The sequence below is a fragment of the Carex rostrata genome, chromosome 2 (assembly GCF_964058835.1).
Source record: "Carex rostrata chromosome 2, lpCarRost1.2, whole genome shotgun sequence".
Lineage (NCBI taxonomy): Eukaryota > Viridiplantae > Streptophyta > Magnoliopsida > Poales > Cyperaceae > Carex > Carex rostrata.
In genome coordinates this window covers 928512-950378 of record NC_135919.1, presented here as the reverse complement: position 1 = coordinate 950378, position 21867 = coordinate 928512, and the positions used below count along the sequence as shown (strand labels likewise).

General features: G+C 34.5%; 4 protein-coding genes, 1 non-coding gene and 1 pseudogene across 10 annotated transcripts; 3 read left to right on the top strand and 3 right to left on the bottom strand.

Annotated features, from left to right (window-relative positions):
• Window positions 1-1315: 1315 nt before the first annotated feature.
• LOC144548551 (uncharacterized) lies at window positions 1316-3136 on the bottom strand. Its single transcript, XM_078297252.1, has 5 exons — window positions 2755-3136; window positions 2069-2629; window positions 1899-1978; window positions 1725-1796; window positions 1316-1638 (listed from the first exon to the last, which is right to left on the bottom strand). Exons 1-5 carry the CDS (start codon window positions 3064-3066, stop codon window positions 1452-1454), a joined length of 1212 nt encoding a protein of 403 aa, XP_078153378.1. The 5' UTR covers window positions 3067-3136; the 3' UTR covers window positions 1316-1451.
• A 382-nt stretch (window positions 3137-3518) lies between these two features.
• On the top strand, window positions 3519-5075 carry LOC144548542 (uncharacterized protein At2g39795, mitochondrial-like). The gene is made up of 3 exons (XM_078297242.1): window positions 3519-3727; window positions 3982-4340; window positions 4750-5075. Exons 1-3 carry the CDS (start codon window positions 3521-3523, stop codon window positions 4907-4909), a joined length of 726 nt encoding a protein of 241 aa, XP_078153368.1. The 5' UTR covers window positions 3519-3520; the 3' UTR covers window positions 4910-5075.
• Window positions 5076-5510: 435 nt separating this feature from the next.
• Window positions 5511-5592, bottom strand: TRNAS-AGA (transfer RNA serine (anticodon AGA)). Its single transcript has one exon. It is a non-coding gene; the product is annotated as a tRNA-Ser (tRNA).
• Window positions 5593-6490: 898 nt separating this feature from the next.
• Window positions 6491-9943, top strand: LOC144567654 (cyclin-B1-5-like). 2 transcript variants are annotated; one of them, XM_078317825.1, is made up of 11 exons: window positions 6491-6650; window positions 7231-7357; window positions 7455-7481; window positions 7580-7640; window positions 7839-7943; window positions 8109-8444; window positions 8524-8655; window positions 8737-8991; window positions 9075-9233; window positions 9322-9500; window positions 9603-9943. In XM_078317825.1, exons 1-11 carry the CDS (start codon window positions 6599-6601, stop codon window positions 9784-9786), a joined length of 1617 nt encoding a protein of 538 aa, XP_078173951.1. In that variant the 5' UTR covers window positions 6491-6598; the 3' UTR covers window positions 9787-9943. The 2 variants fall into 2 exon arrangements, with proteins under 2 accessions (XP_078173951.1, XP_078173954.1); XM_078317828.1 differs by lacking the exon at window positions 7455-7481.
• A 421-nt stretch (window positions 9944-10364) lies between these two features.
• LOC144567647 (cyclic nucleotide-gated ion channel 17-like) lies at window positions 10365-13456 on the bottom strand (annotated as a pseudogene). Its single transcript, XR_013515475.1, has 5 exons — window positions 13300-13456; window positions 12346-13027; window positions 11964-12265; window positions 11515-11626; window positions 10365-11415 (listed from the first exon to the last, which is right to left on the bottom strand). The product of XR_013515475.1 is annotated as a cyclic nucleotide-gated ion channel 17-like (transcript).
• Window positions 13457-16854: 3398 nt separating this feature from the next.
• On the top strand, window positions 16855-21059 carry LOC144567602 (uncharacterized). 4 transcript variants are annotated; one of them, XM_078317790.1, is made up of 15 exons: window positions 16866-17149; window positions 17263-17351; window positions 17600-17700; window positions 17786-17920; window positions 18193-18262; window positions 18359-18445; window positions 18570-18635; window positions 18856-18948; window positions 19352-19408; window positions 19526-19654; window positions 19736-19826; window positions 20109-20197; window positions 20326-20372; window positions 20482-20504; window positions 20838-20974. In XM_078317790.1, the coding sequence occupies exons 1-15, from the start codon at window positions 16906-16908 to the stop codon at window positions 20840-20842; spliced, it is 1326 nt and encodes a 441-aa protein (XP_078173916.1). In that variant the 5' UTR covers window positions 16866-16905; the 3' UTR covers window positions 20843-20974. The 4 variants fall into 4 exon arrangements, with proteins under 4 accessions (XP_078173903.1, XP_078173916.1, XP_078173908.1 ...); XM_078317777.1 differs by having other exon boundaries at window positions 16855-17149; window positions 20326-20504; window positions 20838-21059; XM_078317782.1 differs by having other exon boundaries at window positions 17798-17920; window positions 20326-20504; window positions 20838-21059.
• The last annotated feature ends 808 nt before the right edge of the window (window positions 21060-21867 follow it).

The window sequence follows — 21867 nt, the reverse complement described above, 5'->3', positions numbered from 1 at the left end:
ACAAAATGCCAAAAAACTCCAGCTGTCATTTTTTTTCATAAGGTATTAATACTTACGTACAGAAGTATTTATCCATAAGAACGAAAGTATTTATCCCTAAGCACGAAAGTATTTAGGGGACCATGCACGTTTTTTTTTTCATGGAGGGTGGGGGGAATCACAAATCACATGGGGTACCATGTACGTTTTTAGAGGTGAGTTTTTTTTATCTCATTTCAATCTCGTCCACATTTCTCATGATCTATGAGAAATTTTGCGAATCTAAAACCACGAATGTTTTTTATGTAATTTTCTCTTTCAAATGAGATCCATGATGACATACTTTCGGACAAGTCGTTACAGAAGTATTTATCCCTCATCGTGCAAGTATTTATACCATACTTGAAAGTATTTTTTTTGCATATAATACTTATAATACTTGATATTAATACTTTCATATATCAGTATAAATACTTATAATACATGATATTAATACTTTCATATGTCAGTATAAATACTTATAATACTTGATATTAATACTTTCATATGTCAGTATAAATACTTATAATACATGATATTAATATTTTCATATGTCAGTATAAATACTTATAATACTTGATATTAATACTTTCATATGTCAGCAACTGTCATATGTAAAAAATATTTGCAAGTATAGTTATAAATACTTGCACAATGAGGGATAAATACTTATAATACTTGATAGTAATACTTTCATATGTCAGTATAAATATTTATAATACATGATATTAATACTTTTATATGTCAGTGGCGTTGGATCTTCTTCCTAGATCAAACAAGTAATCCACGGTGAAAATGAGTATAGGACTATGAGAAGCTGTGCCCTCTCTCTACTCTCCAAGAAGTAATCCACGGTAAAAATTATAACGTCTACTGTACGTTGTACGTTATGAACTATCACGTTTTTTCTTATAGGTTGAATTTCCGTCAATGTGGCATTGAAATTTGTAGTGTGGGCCCGCTTCTTTTGAAGGCAATGTCTCTTCGTATTTATCCTTTGTCATATTTTCTTCTTCTCAATACCTCAGAAACACCATCTCTCTTATACTTGTAAAAGTCAGAAAAGACGTTTCTATTTTAGCTTGAAATTAAATCAAGTATCTTTCTAAATGTCAAGTTATACTGGTATAAAGCTTTATCAAATTGTTCTTTATGCTTATTAATCATGTCTTACATGTGCCGAACACTTTGATGAAATTTATACGGTCTAGTCGATCTATAGTGCAAAATTTTCAATGTAGACTCCAGAATTTGCAAAGTCGTTGTTATTTTTAGCAACTCAAGTAGGAACATATATAATTCCAAGTGACACACAAAGGCAAATGATTTCTTACAACAGCATAAATCCAATTCTCAAAGAAATAAAATAGATAAATTTAAATGTGCAAAAGAGGAAATTAAAGTAGAATTTACAAAAAGGAAAGGGAAAGGGGTTAATTGCCAAAGAGATTTGGGTGAAAATTCTCTGAATCGTCAAAATGTACCCAGTCTTTGTTAGCATTGCTTTCCATTGTTGTGCTTGTGCTTGTGCTTGTGCTTGTGACATTCAAATTCACACGCTCTTTCATTTCTTTTTTAACTACTTGTAACACCGTGTCACCATGCCTATCGCACCATGCCCTGCAATTCAACCTCAAATTAATTATAACAATCTGATATGAAATTGTCCGTCTTAATTAATTTATTTGAGATTATATATATATTACTTGGGGAAGTAGCTGTTGAGATCAGATTTGTCCATGGGTAATTTTGTTGAAATTGCTTCCACTTGTTCATCCCTGAAAATTAATAACCAATTCAAATATGCAGGCAAACATGAAGGAAATACATACATACATAAATAAATAAATAAACCATCTATTAATGGACTGGAAACATACGAAAAATGGACATTTCGGTTTGTTGCTGACAGCTCCGTTTTGATCCAAGAAAGCTCCTTCTTTATGTTATCCCCTAGCACCTGAAATGCGAATAGCTAGTATGCGATTAATTAGATCTAAAAAGTTGGGCATCAGGACTAATTACCAGTATAACTAAATGGTGTAATTACCTTATCAGAGTCAGTTGCTATGACATTTGCCGCATTATCAAATAAAAAATCAGATCTCTCTAATTTATCCAAACAGGGCCGCGCCGTGCCTTCTTCTTCTTCTTCCTCTTGTTCGTGTCCACCGTTTTTTCTCCACCTCTTAAACCCATCCAAGCCCCAACCCCCCTTTTTCTCACCACCCTCTCTTTCTCTCCTCTTTCCTTTCTCACTAGTCAAAATGGATGGTTTTGTTTCATTTTTGGAAATAAGAACAACAATATTCTCTTTTTTCTCTTTATTTTTATTAGATGACTTGATGAGTTGCTTTATTGGGTTTTTATGTTTTGGTTTCTGAGAGGGATTTTCTGTGGTAGGGTCCTGTAAGTCTATAACTGACCACTCTTCTTCTTCTTCTTCCTGTTCTTTCCGTACGGTCTTTTGTGTGGCCACTACAGATTCTGGGTTACCCATCTTTATGTCTTGAGAACTAATTTCTTCACCAAGAATTGCAAGTCTTTGTAAGAGCGGCCTTTTGAATGTATGGTACTCTTCGCTAGAGATGCATTTCGAGTGTAACAATTCCTAATTGAAAAGAAATTAATTAAGGTAAATACCAAATAAATAAATAAATAAATTATACAGAAGTATATATTATATATATAGGTCATAGGAGGAGATTTGAGATCGAGTTGAAATAACTGACTGACTTGCAAGAAGAGAAGCTTATCACGGGTGAGACGTGGTGATTCTTGGTTGGTCGGGTTGGGGGTGGCTGCAATTGATTCAAGGAGGGTGGCACGGAATGCAGAGACCTCAGACTCATCTACAATTCCTTCGCGGTGCAATGCAGTAAGGTGGAGTATCTTGTGGAATTGGTCCTGCTGCCATTTGAGAGCTTCTGAGTGTTTCTGCTCGTCTGTGAGGAGACGTCGGCGGTTAGATTTGAAAAGAGATTTGCAAATGGAGGTGAGTGAGTGCTGGATGGAGGAGTAGTAGGCGGGTCTGTAAGAATTTGCCATTTAATTTTTAATTTTTAAAGAGATCAGCTACAGCCTACAGAGATGAAAAGGCAAATAGATAAATGTTGGAATAACAATGAAGTTGGTTTGGTTTGGTTTTCAAAGGGAGAGAAAGTAAGACATGCAGTAGTCAGTCCCAACGGTTGGTTCATAAAAATAGCCGTTAGACTAATAATAAGTAAATCAATTTTCAACTCTAGTGGGGACCGTCTGCCAGCCAGATACGTGTGGGCCCCACTCTTATTGCCAAATTGATCTCGTTTGCTCGGATCTATTTTATTTAATTTAAACGACAAGGGTTGAAATAATTTTAATTGTAAAACAAAAAAAGGAATTGGAATATTGGATTGGGAAATTAATGGGCTGGGCCAAAAGTGGACGGCCCTTATTAGCGAAATGACTTGATAATTTTCTCTCTTTTACGATCTCAAATCCAATTCCAAATCCAATTCCAATGGCGCGGTTGCTGCGGCGCCTGGCCGAGACAATTCCCGTCGTTTCTTCTCCGTCGTCTCTTCTGCTCAAAACCCTACATTCCTCTTCTTCCTCCGCTCTACTTTCTTCTTCTTCTTCTTCGACCCCGGCTGCCTTCGATGAGAACCTTGTACGAATTCTGAGTTCCGAGATTGCCTACTTCTCCGACCATAACCCTCCTTACAAGGTTCTCCTCTCCTCTCCTCTCCTCTCCTCTAAGCATTCATTCCGTAATTATTTTCCTCATTAAATTCGCTCGTATGCTATAGTTTGGTACTATTGTTAAATTCTATCTAAATTTGAGCATCCAAAGTACCAAATTAATCAAACTTATTTACATTTATCATAACAATTAATCCCCATTTGAGCATCCAAAATGCCATACAAGATCACTGACAATCTCATTAATTTTGTATAATAATAAATATATTTATATATCAGCCTATGTCACGCTTCAAATTGTACACCATACAAGATCACCCCGGTCAGCAATGGATTCGTTTAAAATCCACCTCCTATAATCCTGGTGAAGAAATAAAAATTGATGCAACCATGTTCGATGGTGCTGCAAACCCTAACCCTAACCCTAACCCTGGCCTCAGCCTTTATAAGAAAGTTGAGGCATACGAGCGTGGGCCCCGCCTCCACATAAGCCTGGTCGTGGAAGTTTCGCATGCTGGCTCTACTTTCGGATTTGTTTGCTCAGCGTGGCCCGATTTGCTGGTAGTGGAGAATGCCTTTCCCCTCAGCCTCAGGCAGAATGGGCCCACTGGGATGCCATACATGGGCCGCAATTTCAAGTAATAACATTTTCCACTATTTTTTCTTTGGGTTTGTAACTTTTACATGAAAGCTAAGAGTTTTCATCATTTGCATATATTTGTGCAGTTACTTGCTCACTTGCTTGTAGCATTGCTGATTCCTATTTCCTAACCTATAAAAATTAAAAAGAGAAACCTTACATGACATACACCCGTAACACCCAAAAAGAGAGGGTAATTGAAAATAAAAGCTGTACAAATTGACAATACCATATATAATGTTTTGGAGTATATAAAGAAGCAAACAATTCTTTGTGCTAATGCGGTGCGGTGCCAATGATATGCCAGTTCCAATCTATATGGTATGACAAACTGGATCCAAGGTTACATTTCCTATTTATACTTCGTCTATCTATTTTTAATTTTCTATTGACCTTGCTTTCTGTAGGAAAATAGAAGAGGAAGCAAAAGAGCAAGTTCGAGAATATTTGGAAAATAGAGGGGTGGATGACAACATGGCCAACTTCTTGCATGATTATATGATGAATAAGGATAAAATTGAGCTTATTAGATGGCTAAAGAATATAGAATCATATGTTAAGAAATAGAACTGATTCACTGGTGTCTCTTTTGGGCAAATTATTGGCTTTGTTTTAGTTGCAGCTCCATTTTTCTAAATACATTTATGATTTTCCAAAATTTCTGATTATATCATTAATAAGTTGGCCCGTCGTAATACTGGTACCATTTTGGCTTAGAATGATTAATCCTTTTTGTTCCATGTTTTAAGTTTTATTGGCTTCGCTGGTGTTTAGTTTAGTGCTGCAATTAGTTTGGTGAGAAATGGTTAATGAAAGAACATTATGACAAGAAGAGAGCTTTTAACTTTGGGGCATATCTTGTGACTTTTAAGAGGTATATATATATAGAGAGAGAGAGAGAGAGAGAGTTTTGCTACATTTTATTGATTAAAGAATTACATTAATGTCAGAAGCAACCTCAGTTAAAATCTGATTGTTTTGCTACATTTTTCAATTACTAAATGAAAACACTAAGAGAAAGAGTGCGTAGTATAATGCAAGTAATTATTCATCTAAGAATCACAAATGATTGTACACTCAAAAGTGAAAAGATATTTGAGAGAGATAAGAAATGATTAAATGACGAAGCTACAAACCCTGGTAAGTTGTATTAATAAAACAAATAAAACGTGGTCGGCAGGATTCGAACCTGCGCGGGCAAAGCCCACATGATTTCTAGTCATGCCCGATAACCACTCCGGCACGACCACTTCGATGCCATTCATTCTAACATTTCTAATAATACAAGGCCAAGGGCGTTACTTCGTTAGGACTTAGCATCGTGTAATCAGAATTCAAACCATTTCGTGGTCGTGGTTCCTTTAGTATTTGTGTCGTAACACTAACAAATCGAACACTCCGGATCTCAACTAAAAATTTGAGTTGCCTTTAGGTGACATGAGATGCTAAGAATTTCGTTTTCATTTTCATTTTCTGAATGCTAAAAAGCCTGCCAATGCAATTTTATTCAATTGAAACAATTACGGCCCATTTGACAGACAATATTTTCAAGGCCCAGTTGACATGTCCAAAATGTTATAATTTAGTTGCTACTTTCTACTAAATTTAAATATCTTCCCACTTTACCATGTAATTAAATTAATGTAAATTTCAGAAATAGATAAGTCATAACTAAATCACGCATTATATTATATTTTTTTTATGGATCCAAAATAAAATGATTACTTCCTGTTGATAAATCAAATAATAATTTAAAGTTTAAGTGACACGAAAACTAAATTACATCAATTATTTGAATTGGAGGAAAAACAATGCCATAACAAAAAAGTTCTATTCCAAAAAATTAATATTCTATTAGAAATGAAGTTGATGATATATGGCATTTGTGCTATTAGTTGCCTTGAGCCGTCCGATCATGTTAACTGTTAAGGCTTGACCAAACTTGAAAATTCCGACCGTTGCAAAAAGTAATTAAGATACGGCCACGTGTGAATATGGCTTGGATCCAACGATGGATGGTAGTACTCTCAGCGTCCGTTTAAAAATGAAATGGAGAGAAAGAGAGAGAGGCGTCCCGTCGTCCGTCGAGTCGAGTCTACTTGTATTTCAAAAACCCCATTTTTCATTAATTTTCTTCTCTTCCAAGAAGGCAAGAACCCAAGAGAGAAATACGAAAAGAAAGAAAGGGGGAAGGGGAAGGGGAGAGTTTCTTCAAATTGTGTAGCTCGTCGTTATTTTATTGAAAGTGAAGAACAAATGGCTTCAAAAAATCAAAATGTCGTCGTTTCTCAGAACCCGAGAGAGAGGGGTACCAATTCTTCAAATTTCTTTCAACCAGAAATTCTCTCACCACTTTCTTTTTCTTCTCTTCAAATTCTTCTACTGCATCTGCATGCGTTAAATTCTTCAAATTCTTGTCTTTCATTTTTAAACTTTGATAAGTAGAATGCGTTACAATCTCTGATTTTATGAAATTAGAGGGAGGGTTTTATATACAAATTAGTTCGAGTCAAGTTTGTTCTCAATCCCTGATTATTACTTACTTTTATATTCTTGATTTCTTATATCTAACAATTAGGTTTTCAATCCCTGAAAAAGGTTATAAAAAAGCTGTATTGGATCTGTATTTTTGTAAAAGTAGAGGACTAGTGTAGAAATATTATTTAAGCTATTAGGTTTAGGATTTGTATTACTTTTCTGATTCTTGTGTACATTTCTTTTGTATATTCAAACAGATCATCTTTCATATATAAAGATAAAGAAAATAAATGTTCAAACTGTAATTCTTTAATCTTAATAGCTGTACGACACCAAAAATAATATTGCTTTAAATTTAATTTAATTAAGGGATTTCAGGATTTTAACAAATATCTAATTTAATTTGTCAGGTGGGGCTGTACAGGTACCGGCGCAAGTGCCAAAGCAACAAGCAACTGGTAAATATGGAGATAGAAAAGCTCGTCCCGCACTTGACAACATTAGTAACTTAAATCCTGCACGCCAAACTCTTGATGGGTAATCTTGCAAATAGTCCCTTAATTGTATTTTTTTTTATTTTTTATTTTTTACTTTATTGGAGTTATGCGACAACTGTTTTCTTTCTCTTGAACAGGAAACCCATAAACCGTCCAATAACAAGGTATGTGTTTATTGATATAATTATTGTACCAGTGCTGAGCATGTGAATGTTTTTTATTATTCAGATTTCTTTAATTTTATCAAAAATTAATTTTTTAGGAGTTTTGGTGCTAAGCTTCTTGCAAATGCACAGACAGCCACCACTGTGTCTGGTAGTAAGGTAATGCATGCACCCCTGTATCTCTATGCGTAACTAAAAAAACTTTGGTCTTTATTAGTACAGTACCAATACCGGCCATGATTTGAATTAATTATATATGTTCTGACATGCACCAATCCAGTACGGTATGGTGCTGGACATGTGTCTGTTTAATTTGTAAAATCTATTCTGCCTAATCTTTTCACCTGTATTTTACAGAAATCAGGCACTGAGCTGGCAAAAGAAGTCAGAAAACTGGTAAATGTGGAACCTGCCACACGGAAGGCCACGTGTGTCACCAAACCAACACTCAAGCAAAAACAGGTCCCCTTCCTTCACAATTAAAATTAAAATTCAGTAATCAAATATAAAAGTACCAAAGGTTGATGTATTCTGGTAAAGAACTGATAGCTCATCAGTTGTCAGTAAAAGTGGACACCAGTTGAGATTAAGTTGCTGATTGAAATTAAATTTTGCGTGCGTTTGCAGATTAATAATCAGGCAGTACAGAAGCGTGTTGAACAGAGACCCATTGCAAGGAAGAGCAATGTGGCTAAAGCACCACCTCCACCTCTACCATCCCATAAGCAACAAGGAAAAAAGGTAATGCAGAACAGTCGGTCGGATCCAAGTGTGGCTAAAGCACCACCTCTACCTCTACCATCCAATAAGCATGGAGGAAAAAAGGTAATGCAGAACAGTCGGTCGGATCCAAGTGTGGGGAAGGTGACTGTACCCGTACCCGTTAAGCCAATAAGGAAGCCTGAGTATTCTAGAAGAAGGGAGGTGCATACGCTCACATCCGTACTCAGTGCACGGAGCAAGGTGAGTACTTTTTCATTATTATTATGAGTTAGTACTATGACTTCATTACTAATTAATATATATGTGTGTGTTTGAAAAGTTTGCATGTGGGATAAACGAGAAAGCAAGAAAGGAGGCAGAAATAGAGGATATCGATGCAGCTGATACCAACAACCAACTTGCGGTGGTTGAATACATTGAAGACATCTACAAATACTACAACCAAGTTGAGGTTTGTAGTTCATATGCATCTTTACTTTCCTATGCTAAAGAGGACATTAAATGACTTTTTAAGATTTTATTTGTGGTACAGGACACATACAGGCCCCATGATTATATGATTCATCAAACTGATACAAACCCTAGGAGGAGAGCAATTGTACTGGATTGGATTGTTGAAGTGCACAACAGGTTCAAACTGAGACCGGAAACCCTTTACTTGACAGTGTACATATTTGACCGGTACCTTTCTCTGGAGAAGCTGTTAGTACCAAAGACACAGATCCAACTGATTGGAATCTGTGCCATGCTTATTGCCTCAAAATATGAGGAGATCTGGGCCCCACAGGTAGGTTTTAACATATTGATTGATATATATATATCCTTTCTCTCTCTAGATATGTCAGTAATCATTTACATGTACTGAACAAGGTGGGTGACTTGATCGAGATATCAAATTATGCATATGAGAGAGATGATATACTGGAGAAAGAGAAGCAGGTACTGAACAAGCTAGACTGGTACCTGACGGTGCCAACTCTTTACATGTTTCTGGTTCGTTTCATCAAGGCAGCGCGAGCTGATAAAGAGGTTTGTTTGTTTGTTTGTTACTTAATTAAATGTTTTTCATTGAAGATAGATCCGTTTTTTATAGTAATAGTAATTATAAAATAAACAGATGGAGAACATGGTGTATTTTATTGCTGAGCTGGGTCTGTTAGAGCAGTCTTTAATTAAGTTCAGCCCTTCTATGGTGGCAGCTTCTTGTGTCTACGTGGCGCGTACCATCCTTCACAAATCCCCTATCTGGACTCCTACCCTTGTTCACCATACCCACTATGCCGCCCCTCAGCTCTCGTACTTACCACCACTTCTCTCTCTTAATTAATTATTTCTCCCTCAGCTCTCGTACTTATCACCATATCTTCAGACTGAAAAAGTTTTGTATTTTTGCTACAGTGAATGTGCTCAAATCTTGGTGACTGCTCGTCTTGGAGCGTCACATGGCAAGCTGAAAGCAGTGATCAACAAGTATTCTCGTGAGGAATTTGGAAAGGTTGCTTTGCATCAGTCAGATGTTTCTCCTTCGAGCACTAGTACTGCCTATGCTACTTGTAGTAGCAGTTGTGCTAGTTCCAATTAGTCCTTTTAGCTAGCTAGCACTTCTGATGATATTTCTTCTATATAGTTTTTGATTCAAATATTCTGATGATATTCCAATTGGGTAGCAGTCGTGTTGTGGTCACTTCTGATACTTGTTGTTTTGTCAATTCTGCTATATAGTTTTTGATTTAATAGCAGGCATTTTTGTACATGATTTCTTAGAATTTTATAACATGATTTAATTCTTCTAGCAAATATATATTGTGTTTTGACGACAGCAAAACCCACAAAGTTAAAGAATTCAAGCAAATACTGTCTTCTATGACAACAACCCACAACTAGTGAGCAAGAGCGGCACAACTAACCCATATTTATGTTGATGTATTGAATTAAAGGAATATAAAATCGTAATTACATATTACAAATGCATAGTTATTCAATAATAGAAAAAGGTTCCTATCCTAAAAAACATTCAGCCATGCACATTTTACGGAATCAATGCCATTTAAATTTATTTTCAATAAAAAAAAAAGGTGTCAAGTGACAGCTCCAAGTACATTTGAATTTCTAACTTTAGAAAACTATATTTAGCAAATCTTTCACTAACTAAATAAAGATGAACAAACAATCCCAAATGGAACTCCTACAAATGTACAATCAAATACATACATTATATGCTCCTTTTACAAAAACAAATACATTACCAGCAACCAGTTTCTAGTCAAAATGGTCAGCGGAAAAATCAGGCTCATCAGGTTTTTGTAACCTGGCCAAGGTGGCCGCATCATCCGCCAAAAACCTTCTAGAAGTTGATGGGGCCAGCTTATGTATTTGTGTGGCACCGTCATCATGGGTGCCACTAGAGGACTCTTCTTTCTCTCTCTCTCTCTTTGTCTTCCTCTTTTTCTTCTTCAGGCCACCATGCGTAAGTCTCCTCCCAATGGGTGAGGCTCTCAGACATTTTTCGCCTTTTGTACTGGCGCCAGGCAGCCTGAATAAAGCCAGCAGCCCAAAGGCGCCATGTATGAGAGTAGAAACGAAAAGTGTGTTGTAGCTTTCTGCTGTGTAAACGTCTGAACTGGTTCGCCACAAATTTGAGGTCTTCAGCCGGTAGTGCAAATGCCTCAACCTCAGTAAGTGCTTTCACGGTGCGAGTAGAAGTTGGGAAATAATCATGGGTCTTTGGCATGAGGGCCCAAGTGAGTAGTTCTTCCCCACAGAAATCGCCAGTATTAAGGCGAATAGAATTGAAAAAATTGGAGCGGCCACCGTTAGTGATGTTGCTTTCCAAGGTGCCACGTATAATGAAGAGCATTTCATTGACAGGATCTCCTTCTCTTGCCACGTACGTACCTTCAGGGCATAGACATGATACCAGACGCTCGCATATTGCCACTACCAGCTGCTCATCCATTTGTGAAAAGAAGGGAACACGTCTCACAAGGTCCAGACACAGGTGACGTTGCACATCACGACGAATGTCAGAAGGCAGGGCGTGTAAAATTGATTCCTCTTCTACCCCTCTGGTGGCAAACCATTTCACCTGCACAAAACGCCTGACGCGTTTTTTAAGCTCTGGGGGAAGCTGGTGGTGGTCCATCCACTCCTCTGTGTCCCTCTGACGCAGCCTCCAGTCCTCCTGTCTCTTGTTTATTGATTGCAGGTATGTCTACAAACATATTATGTCAAATCAAACACGCTAATTTATTGATTCTGCATTTTCTGAAAACTCAAAACACAAAAAAAGTAAACAGTACCAATTTATTACCTGCATATTACCAATCAATTGTGCAAACAAGATGAGACTGACAGCTCCAATTGCAATAGCAAATGTGTTTTCAGCAATGAATGTACTAGTCGTAAGAGGATTCCCGCTTGAACTGAAATTTCATAATAATTTTTTAGACATAAATTTTGTCTACAAAGTTTAGGAACCAAGAATTATTAGCAGACAGCATAGAATTTTTTTACATATAGTTCATACAGAGCTACTAGCATGCAGAATTTAAATTCTTAATGGTAATTAGTTATAAACCATATAAATAATTATAGAATTAAAAGCCGTGCATCATAGTAAGCTTTTCTTTAGAATTACGAGCATCTTGGGACATGTACTCCTAAATATTTGGAAACTTAACTAGTTCAATAAGAAATCACTATATAAACTTATGGTACTATAGTACATATATGGCTGAATAAATTGTCACGTGCAAGTACCTCAGTTGTTGTAGGCCCCAATACAGGCAATAGAAATATTTTTCATAGAATGTTGTTGAAGCTGCCCCAATTGCTAAAGTATTCTTGAAAATCCCAAACTTAAAACCTATTGTTTCATTAGCAGCATTGCAATTATTGAACACACCAGTTGAGCTGGCCCACTTTGAAAAAGTAGGTGAATTTGCATCAGCATAGTCACAATCTAGAAATCTAACATCACATGCTGTTTCTGATGAGCAAATTTGGTTCCAACAAGTGATTTGCCTCTCCACTGTGAGCAGATAATATATGGCACCAGTGATCTGCAACCAAAACAATATTAATAATAAGTCCAAGGAGAAGAGAAAAAAATGAGTGAGTAGTTTTTTGTTTTTTTTTGTACATGGCTGGCTAGCATATAGAGAAGGAGATTGTATGCAGCGCCTCCCCATGCAGTATTTGCTACAACACCAGCGGACTTGATGATTTTGTTGCTTAGAGGGACTATGAGGTACATCCTAAATGCATATTGAAACACCAATACGATGCCAAATGTGGTGTTCTTGACATTGTAGTCTGATGCACTTATTGCTGGCATGATACCCCAGAGTAGTATTTGAGGAACAGGCACAGCTGCCAGTATGTCTCTGACAAAGTCTGGCGACCTGATGTAATGCCTCCTGATCTGGTTTGGGTTGGTAACAAGGTCTCCCTCACCAAGTACCCTTGAATTAGGGCGAACATAAGCAGTGTTGAACTTGACAGCAATGTTGAACATGTAAAAGAAATCAGCGAGTGACCTCATAACAGTGATAGTAATACTCAACCTGTTATCCTTTCCCACACATGAGAGTGATGAAGTAGAAACAAGAGGGATGAAGTAGAAAAAAGGGTCAATAAAGAGTGCAAAGAGGCAAGAGACGAGAAAGACACGGTTCCATGTGAGAACTATGTTGCTGCTGGGGTCTAAAACTAAATTTTGCCAGCGGTTGTTGTTGTTGGGATCCGCAAAAGCCTTCGTGGTCTTGTGTGTCACTGTCACACCAACCCGTTCTGCCCTTGGGATTTTTTCATCAGGAAAGATCCTGTGTGTGTCACTCTTTGTTAGGCTTCAAATCATCAACGATTATATATTCATTTATTTATTTATTTATTGCACTGGTACCACTGATTTGATTTGATTTGATTTGATTTGATGAAAACACTGCAATTCATGTCCATGCGCACTTGTTTGAATAGATGATTTATCAATTGTTTGAATAGATAGATCCATCCAGTTTTGCAAATTTGGTTGCCAATTAAAGGAAATCTTTCCCAAATATAAATCATAAATGTAGTAAATAAAATTGGAAGTAACCTGGCGTTGCGCCTTTGCATCTCCACCTCATCTTTTGATCCAAACATCTCTCTCTCTCTCTGCCAATTTAATCAGATCGACAAACATGGAATGAATCAGAAAAGGAAAAGGAAGGAGAGGTGGTCTCACGACTCGCGAGTCACAACTCACAAGGGAGGGAGGACTGAGTCTTCTTCAACGGGCCGGATTCGGATCTCAACCAACAGGCTTTCTAGCCTGGTTGGCCCAAAATCTTCATTTTCGAATATGAAGCCTAATTTTTTATTAATACCCAAAAACAAATGAAATTAATGAATATGCACGCACACAATAAATATAAATAGTAAATGTATTTTAAAATAATTATATGAATAATTTTTAAATAATCTATTAGACTTTTTAAAAAACTAATACCGGTCGCTGTATGTCTACCGCCGATATAAAATTTAAACTGAATTTTTGAGACACTAAACAACTTTTTTTTTGCAATTTTGATTCCGTCGAGTGCCCGAGGGTGATCCTTGGGTAATGTCCCGACCGTCTCGTTCTCCCCTTTCCGAATTGGGATCATACGCGCAAATACGACTTTCCTAGCCAAAGTTATGGTTGTTTAAAGTTTTTTTTTTTAAAAAAAAACGATGCTTCCGATGCAAAAACACCAATAACACTCTTGCTCTATGCCCGGCTTAATGACAGCAGAAGTACATCGATGTTTCATTACTAAAACATCAATGACACACTCATGCTCTCTAAATGACCATAACTTTAACAACATGCTCTCTAAACGACCATAACTTTCAAATGCATTTACTATTTATTGTGTGCGTTTGCTTATTTTTTTAATGGACTACGATTTCATTTATTATTCAAAGATCGTTGAAATTATCTATGATTGTTCAATATATGTCCTTTACACGGTAATTTTTTTTTTCAAAATTCAAAACCGTTTCCTCTTAGATTTCACAATCTTGTTCTAAATTTTGTTGTTGATATTTTTCATGAATTATGGTTATATTTATGATTCAAAAATCATCGGCATGAATTATGATTATATTTAGAATTCAAAAATCATCGAAAGCATCTTGTTTGAAACAAAAAACAAATATACCAACTTCATATTTTGTTCTCTCCATTTCACAAAAAAAAAACACGGAGAAGGAGAATTTCCTCGTTACCTTATTTGTCGTTTTATGTACGTACCAACAATAAATGAATTAGGACCAAAGACTTCAAATTTAAGGACTTAATTTTGAAGTGAAGAGATTGAATTTATAAATCGATCCATCCATGATCCATATCAAACATGCGTCAGAAACTTTTACTTTAGAGTTTAGATAAAGATCGATATTGATAGAGCAGTTTTTATTTCACACAGCACACGAGTCGTATGACATCGTATTGTTTTAATTTTATATATTGTCTGTGCGTTGTAATTAAATCCATAACAATATTAATTTTTAAAATTTTCAAAAGTACCATGACAGCAAATTTTTAAAATTTTTAGTAAATTAATTAGTCAAAATGGAAACATAATTAATTAATTCCGTCAAATCTTGATCGATCCTTCTTACTGATTTAATTAATTAATGTGGGCTGAAAATGGACCCGCAATAATTAATTAGTTGCCCTTGCGTATAAACAAACATATATGTACATACATACGTACTGATACATGAATCATGATATATATATATATATGATCCAATGCACTGCACTTGTTTAAAGAATCTCTAGTTGCGTATAATATTAGTTTATACCCAAGCGGCCAGGCCAATCATTTTCAACTTTTTAAGCAAATGGAAATATATATATATATATGAGTTAGGCTGGGGTGCTATGGATAGCATAGTGGCCTCCCGTGCTACGGCTCAATATTCAAGTTTTCAAAATTCAAACGGTCGACCCGAATCATTCATCTTATTCTCCATATTAATATCTGCTTGGAGACCAAATTTTATAATTTTCTGAATTTTTTTACTATTTATTAAGCCACTTTGAAAATCGCTAATCCAACGGTTTTATAACATAATAATTCATGACGTCCTTGCACTTGCTAGTTGCTGGAGACCAAACTAAATATATATATATATAAAAATTAAATTAAATTAAATTAGAGGGCTAGCTGTTAATAATCGTCAACCTTCTGATTTGTACACATATAATAAATTAATGCGCCATATTATTTTCAAGCACAAGCTATTTTTAAGTATTAATTCTATATAAATTAATTTTTTTTATAAAGTTAATACTTGTTAATTAGATGCCGGGCTCTGGTGGAAAGTAAGTATAAAAAAAAGGCATATTCTAAAAAGAGAAAACATAAAAAAAAAAAGATGCAGTAAGTAAAAATGGTTAAAAACAAACAAACGCTGGATTACTTTGTGTACTAATTAAGTAAATATAGAAAAGAAAAATGTGAATTATTTTATTTTCAGTTTTGCATATATATATATATTAAAGAATAGAATTGTTGGATAGCGCCAGCAAATGCCACGTGGGCACGCCTCGGAAACAGTTATCATTATCAATCCACCTCACCACCTCACCGGTCACCGCCTCTATTAATTCCATTCTTTAATTAATTGGTTTGTTTTCTTAAACCGCATGAAAACAAAACAAAACCGTACCGACCGGAATATATAGTTAAGGCTTAATTAAATGATCCCTCTTCCTTCCCACGAACTGCATGCCTAGCTCTAGCTCTAGCTCTATATCTATATATTCATTCATTCATTCATTCATTGTTATTTAAGCCAAGGTATGTTCATTTCATTTCATTTCCTATATATATTATATATATAATCTCATTTTCCAGATTAAAACAAACAAAAGGTTCTTCGATCGTATCATATCGATCATAATTCTTCATTCTTATCTCTAATTCTTTTCTAATTTTTGCAAAAAAAACCACACCTCACTTTCTGTAACTAGATCTTGCGGAAACCAATTAAAGAAGAACTTAATTAATTGAGATCGATCTTTCAATTGGTTGGTCTTAATTTTATGCTTTAAATCAATTTTTGGTATATAATATAATTAAATTCATCTTGTGCGAAAATTTCCACCTTAATTTCATTCTGCTCTCATCCATGTTTAGTTAGTCAAATTAATTGGTTTATGGTTTGTTTTGGGATTATTGCATTCATCTTCCACAATTCCGTCCTTCATTTCAGCTTAATATATAGCTTTAAAGATCTCATTATATATATTTCTATTTTTCTTGTCACTATATATATATTAAATAATTTTGTGAATTTTAGATAATTCATTATATTTTCATGAAGGCTTTTTTGCGTTATTTTATTTGTTATCAAAAAAAAAAAAAAAAAATGAAATTTGGTCTATTAATTACTTAACAGTTACCTGTACCTCTCGGCACTTGTACCAGTATATATGCTTTATCAGTATGTACTGTACGTCTGTACTTGTATTGTGCTGGTCCAATTTTACTTGCTAGCACTTTCATTTTAGTTTATACTTTACAAATTACAATATTAGTGAGTAGTGACCAAATTTTATGATGAATTTTGTTAGTAAACCAAGTTAATCTTAATTTTACTTCCTTATTCTTTTTCAGGTCAAGAAGACAAGAAGCAATTTGATTTGATTGTGTGTGAATTCTGAAAGATGAAGGTGGTAATTAATAAATCTCTAATTAGGCATGTAAGGTATTTATCTACACTACTATATGGATATGGATATGGAGGAGTTCAAGAGGGATCAACAGGGAGGTCGTATCATAATTTGCAAAATTATAATAATGCGGCGGTTTCTTCTTTTAACCTGAACCGCAATCCTGATTTCAAAACTGTCATATGTAAGAGATGGAGCTCCTTGTCAACTGTTGCAGCAATAAGTGATCCCATAGGAGGTAAATTGCTCTGCATCTAATTCATTTTTATTTATTTTAATTTCGTTTCTGTCACTTCTATACCAGTATAAAGCTTCTCTATCTTAAATAATTATCTTTATTTTTCTTGCTAGCCACATTGGGTAATGGAAAAGCAGGCCCCATGGCTGAATATGAGAGGAGAATTGTATCAGGAGAGCTACTTGCCGGTGATACTTTCCAGGTGTAGATTTAAAAACTAATTAACTGGTTTAATTTTAAAAGAATAATCGTATATTAATATAGTAGCTTTTCTTATTTTGATTTTCTCTGTGGTCTTTGAAACTGTTATGAATTCAATGAACTGCAACGTCAGCTTTTTTACTTTAAAAGAAAATAAAATAAGTTAAACAAACAGAATTACTAGTTATATTATACCAGCTTTTTTATTTTAATATTTTTTTGTGAATTATTTGGAATTTGTAAGGTCAGCTTGACACAATCAAAATGTTACAAAGTGTGTATGAGGATCTATTGGAGAATGAAGATAGCTGCCAGCTAGATAAATATAAAGATTCTGATAAAGATACCAGGTAAAAAAAAATATATATATATATAACCACTGATAATTCTGATAATTCTGATAAAGATACCAGGTATTTATTGTATTGGTATTAGGCATTATGGCAGAGGCATGTGGTTTTGGTCAACACTGATAGCCAAACGATCTTGTTTCAAGGTTAAAGGGCTGTATTTGTATGGAGGTGTAGGTACAGGAAAGACTATGCTCATGGACTTATTCTATGACAAATTGTGAGTTTTTAAATTTTTAATTCTAAATTTATTTCAAAAATTATAGTTCCATGTCATGATAGTAATTAATGTACAACTGGTTGAGCTGGTTATTAAAAAAAATATATTTTTTTTTGACACTGAAGAAGAAAAGATGCAGCATCTGAAAATGACAACAAAAACCTTTATTACAAACAAATGAAATTTATGCACTGAATAATATTCAACTAAATTCTTATCTTCAAGTAGCCTTTTGTTCCTCTAATATAATATAATATTCATAATTTTTTCAGGCCTTCGAGTTGGAGGAAGAAAAGGATTCACTTTCATGATTTGATGTTAAATGTGCATAGCCGCCTTCAAGTAAATCTGTTTCCATTGTATTTTATACATAATTCATCTTCTCAGAAATAATTTAATTACTTGTTGTTTTTCTTTCTAAAACACGAAAAATAATAGATGCACAAAGGTGTATCAGATCCCCTGGAAGTTGTTGCAGAGGAAATATCAGATGAATCCATTTTGTTATGTCTTGACGAGTTTATGGTACTTGAAACTAAAAATCCTTATTTATTTGATATATATATATATATATATATATATATATATATATATATATAATTACAAGATGTGAATAATGCTGAATTGTTTATAATACGGCTGGGAGTAGGTTATTGATGTCGCTGATGCTTTGATATTAAACCGGCTATTTCGACATCTGTTCAACAAAGGGGTGGTACTTATCCTTATTCCTCTATGATAATATCTATTTTTTTATTTTTATTATTTATCAAAATGAACTTCAACAATTCATTGTTCATAAAAGAGAAATGGTACCTTATAAGATTTATTGACAGTTTCTTCCCTCACTGTTCTTTCTCTTGTACAACCAACCCTACTCACATGAAATTTGTCATTTTCCAAGGGGAAACTGAAAACTTGTTTATTTTCTTTAGGTGCTTGTCTGCACTTCAAACAGAGCACCGGATCAGCTTTACGAGGGTGGGTTACAAAGAGATCTATTTTTACCTTTCATTGAAACAGTCAAGGTACTATTTAACATTTTTGGGTGTTTTCATTATCGCTTTTTATTGGGTAGATTTGACAAGTTTCAATTCAAAGATCGAGGTCGTTAACATCTGCATCTGCACGCATGCCTGTACATACAAAATGTAGCCAATACTAGATAAATCAGGCCAATTATTCAATTTGCAAATTTTTTAGGCCTTGCATATATAGGGTTCACTTGGACAAATTAAGAAGATATATATTAGGTACACTTTATTCTAGCTTATATAATTAGTTCCACCTAGCTGTTATTAAAAAGTGACTATGGAATCCGTCTAAATGCATATGGCTGCACAATTGTTATATATATATAGAAGCCCATGCATGTCCTGTCCTAATATAATTAGGCTTATGCAAATCTGTTTATGTAAATGCAAATTTCAGGAAAGGTGCTTAGTTCATGCTATCGGTTCATCTACAGACTACAGGAAAATTGGATCAGTAAGTATTGTGATACATAACCTTTTATTATATTATTTCTTCTAGTAAATTAATTTCAATCTGATAATTAAAACCCATACAATACACAGTTATTTTTTTCTGCCTTGGTACATGTAGGCTGAGCAAGGTTTCTATTTCATTGGACACAAGTACAATGATTATTTGAAGCAAAAATTTTTGCAACTGGTAGGAAATGATACACCGCAACCCCAAATTGTTGAAGTTGTTATGGGACGCAAGTTGAAGGTCAGAAAGAAATCTCATATTTCATGAAAATGTTTCATACAAAAAATAATCGACAACTGTTGATAAAGGCTTTCATTTTAGGTTCCACTTGGATCCAATGGATGTGCATTTTTCTCCTTTGAAGACCTCTGTGATAGGCCTTTGGGTGCAGCCGATTACTTTGGATTATTTCGTTAGTACTGTTAATCTAAAGATCTTTTGCATTTATCTTCTAATTACACGATTCAGATGGTTAATTTAAATAATTAGCAGCAATCTGAATTGCTTTGGCGAAAGACAATTCAGTTGTTTGGACTGATAACCCTTTTTTTTTATGCAGTTGACAATATATATCGATCTTAGTAAATACGACCTTAATTTCTGGATTAGGATTAATAATCAGATCCCTAATAAATAAATAAATAAATAAATAAATATTATGAAAACTTTTGTGTTATCCTTTTGAATGATGCAGGAAATTTCCATACACTTGTATTGGAAGGAGTACCAAAGTTTGCAGCCCATAACCGTACCGCTGCATATCGCTTCATTACATTAGTCGATGTATGTGCGTGGTTCAAGTCTCTGCATGCTTAATTAATTCCCTGCATGAATTTAATTAATTATCATGAAAATAAAATTAGTTGAGTTGATTGTTAATTTTAATTTTAATTTTAATTTTAAATTTTTAGGTGATGTATGAGAAGAGAGGCAGGCTAGTTTGCACAGCTGAAGCCTCTCCCCTTGAACTATTTGAGAAAATTGTTACAATTTGTGATGCAGAGAAGATTGATGAGTATGAGAAAAGAGATGATCTTGATTTATGTGTTGATAATGAATTGGGTTTCGCCAAAGACCGCACCATTAGTAGGTAACTAATTAAGGATATGCATGCATCATTTAATCTCACTTTCTTTCTTTAATTTTCTAATTACATAATAATATAATTGAAATTAATTTGAGTTAACTTAAGAAAGTTAAGCTAACCGAGACTATTTTCGATTCATGCTTGGGTTGGGGTAAAAGAGGGGCTTAGTAAGGGTTGTACCAATAAAGAGGGGCTTGTACCAATAAATTAATGTTATGGAGGTGGAGGTGGAGGTGGAGGTTGCTTTTATATTATATTTTAATTATTGGAATATATATATACAATATATTTATGATAATAAAATATTTGTAAGTTCTCTGACTGTGTGTGTCTCAGATTAACAGAAATGAATAGTAGAGAGTATTTGGAGCAGCATGCATGAATTGAACTTGAGCAAGGCCTGTTACTCTTAATCAAGGAGGTAGCTAGCTAGATTATATTAATCAATTATTGATTGAGATTTGAGAGAAATCAAGCAACCTTTTTATCACCAATTAAGTTAATTAAGAGAGCAGAGGTAGCTAGCTGGCTAGTTCTCTAAAATGATGTAACAACGATGAGATGTGTAATATATATGAAATGTGTTGGGGTTGCAACATGCACACTTTTACTTTATTTGAAGTTATATATATCTTATCTTTCTTTTTTTATTAAGCTTTCATAAATCTAATAAGAGTAAGCATTGCCATAAAAGTTGAAGCATATAAAAGTGTGAAAAATATATATATATGACACTACATTAACAGAATCCACCTACTGATTGAAGCCTCCAAATCAGAATTTAAAATTGAAAATCAGAAAATTGAAAAATAAAAAAATAAAAAAAAATTATATAAATTTTTTAGAGAGATGAACACAATTTTCATCCCTTGTCACAGTAAAACTATCCTGATCCATTTCTCCCGACACTGTCCCTCCACAAAAATCACAGTAAAACATCCCTAATTCCCTAGTGAATCTCCCTCCTTTTCTCTTTTCTCGCTTGTCGTATATATGTATATGACAAGTAAAACCTCAATCTTTTTATTCAGCTGTCATATATATATATATGTATATATATATATAATTCTCTCTTTTTCCTTTTCTTCCTGTATATGAAATTTATAGTTCAAATTACAATCTATATATATTCACATGCATAACAAAAGAAAAATGAACGTGCAGAACTAACCTAAATTTCTATTTTGAGTCTCTGGATTTCTTCCATATGTGCTTCACAGTTCACACGACTCGATCTTGACCGGGTGGTCGTCCTCAACTAGTTTCACCCAGTGTTATCAGAACCGGACCGGACCGACGGTTTAACCAAAAAAAACCGGACCCGGATGCCTTTCCGGTTTGGTTCATTTTAAAGACCGATTATGCT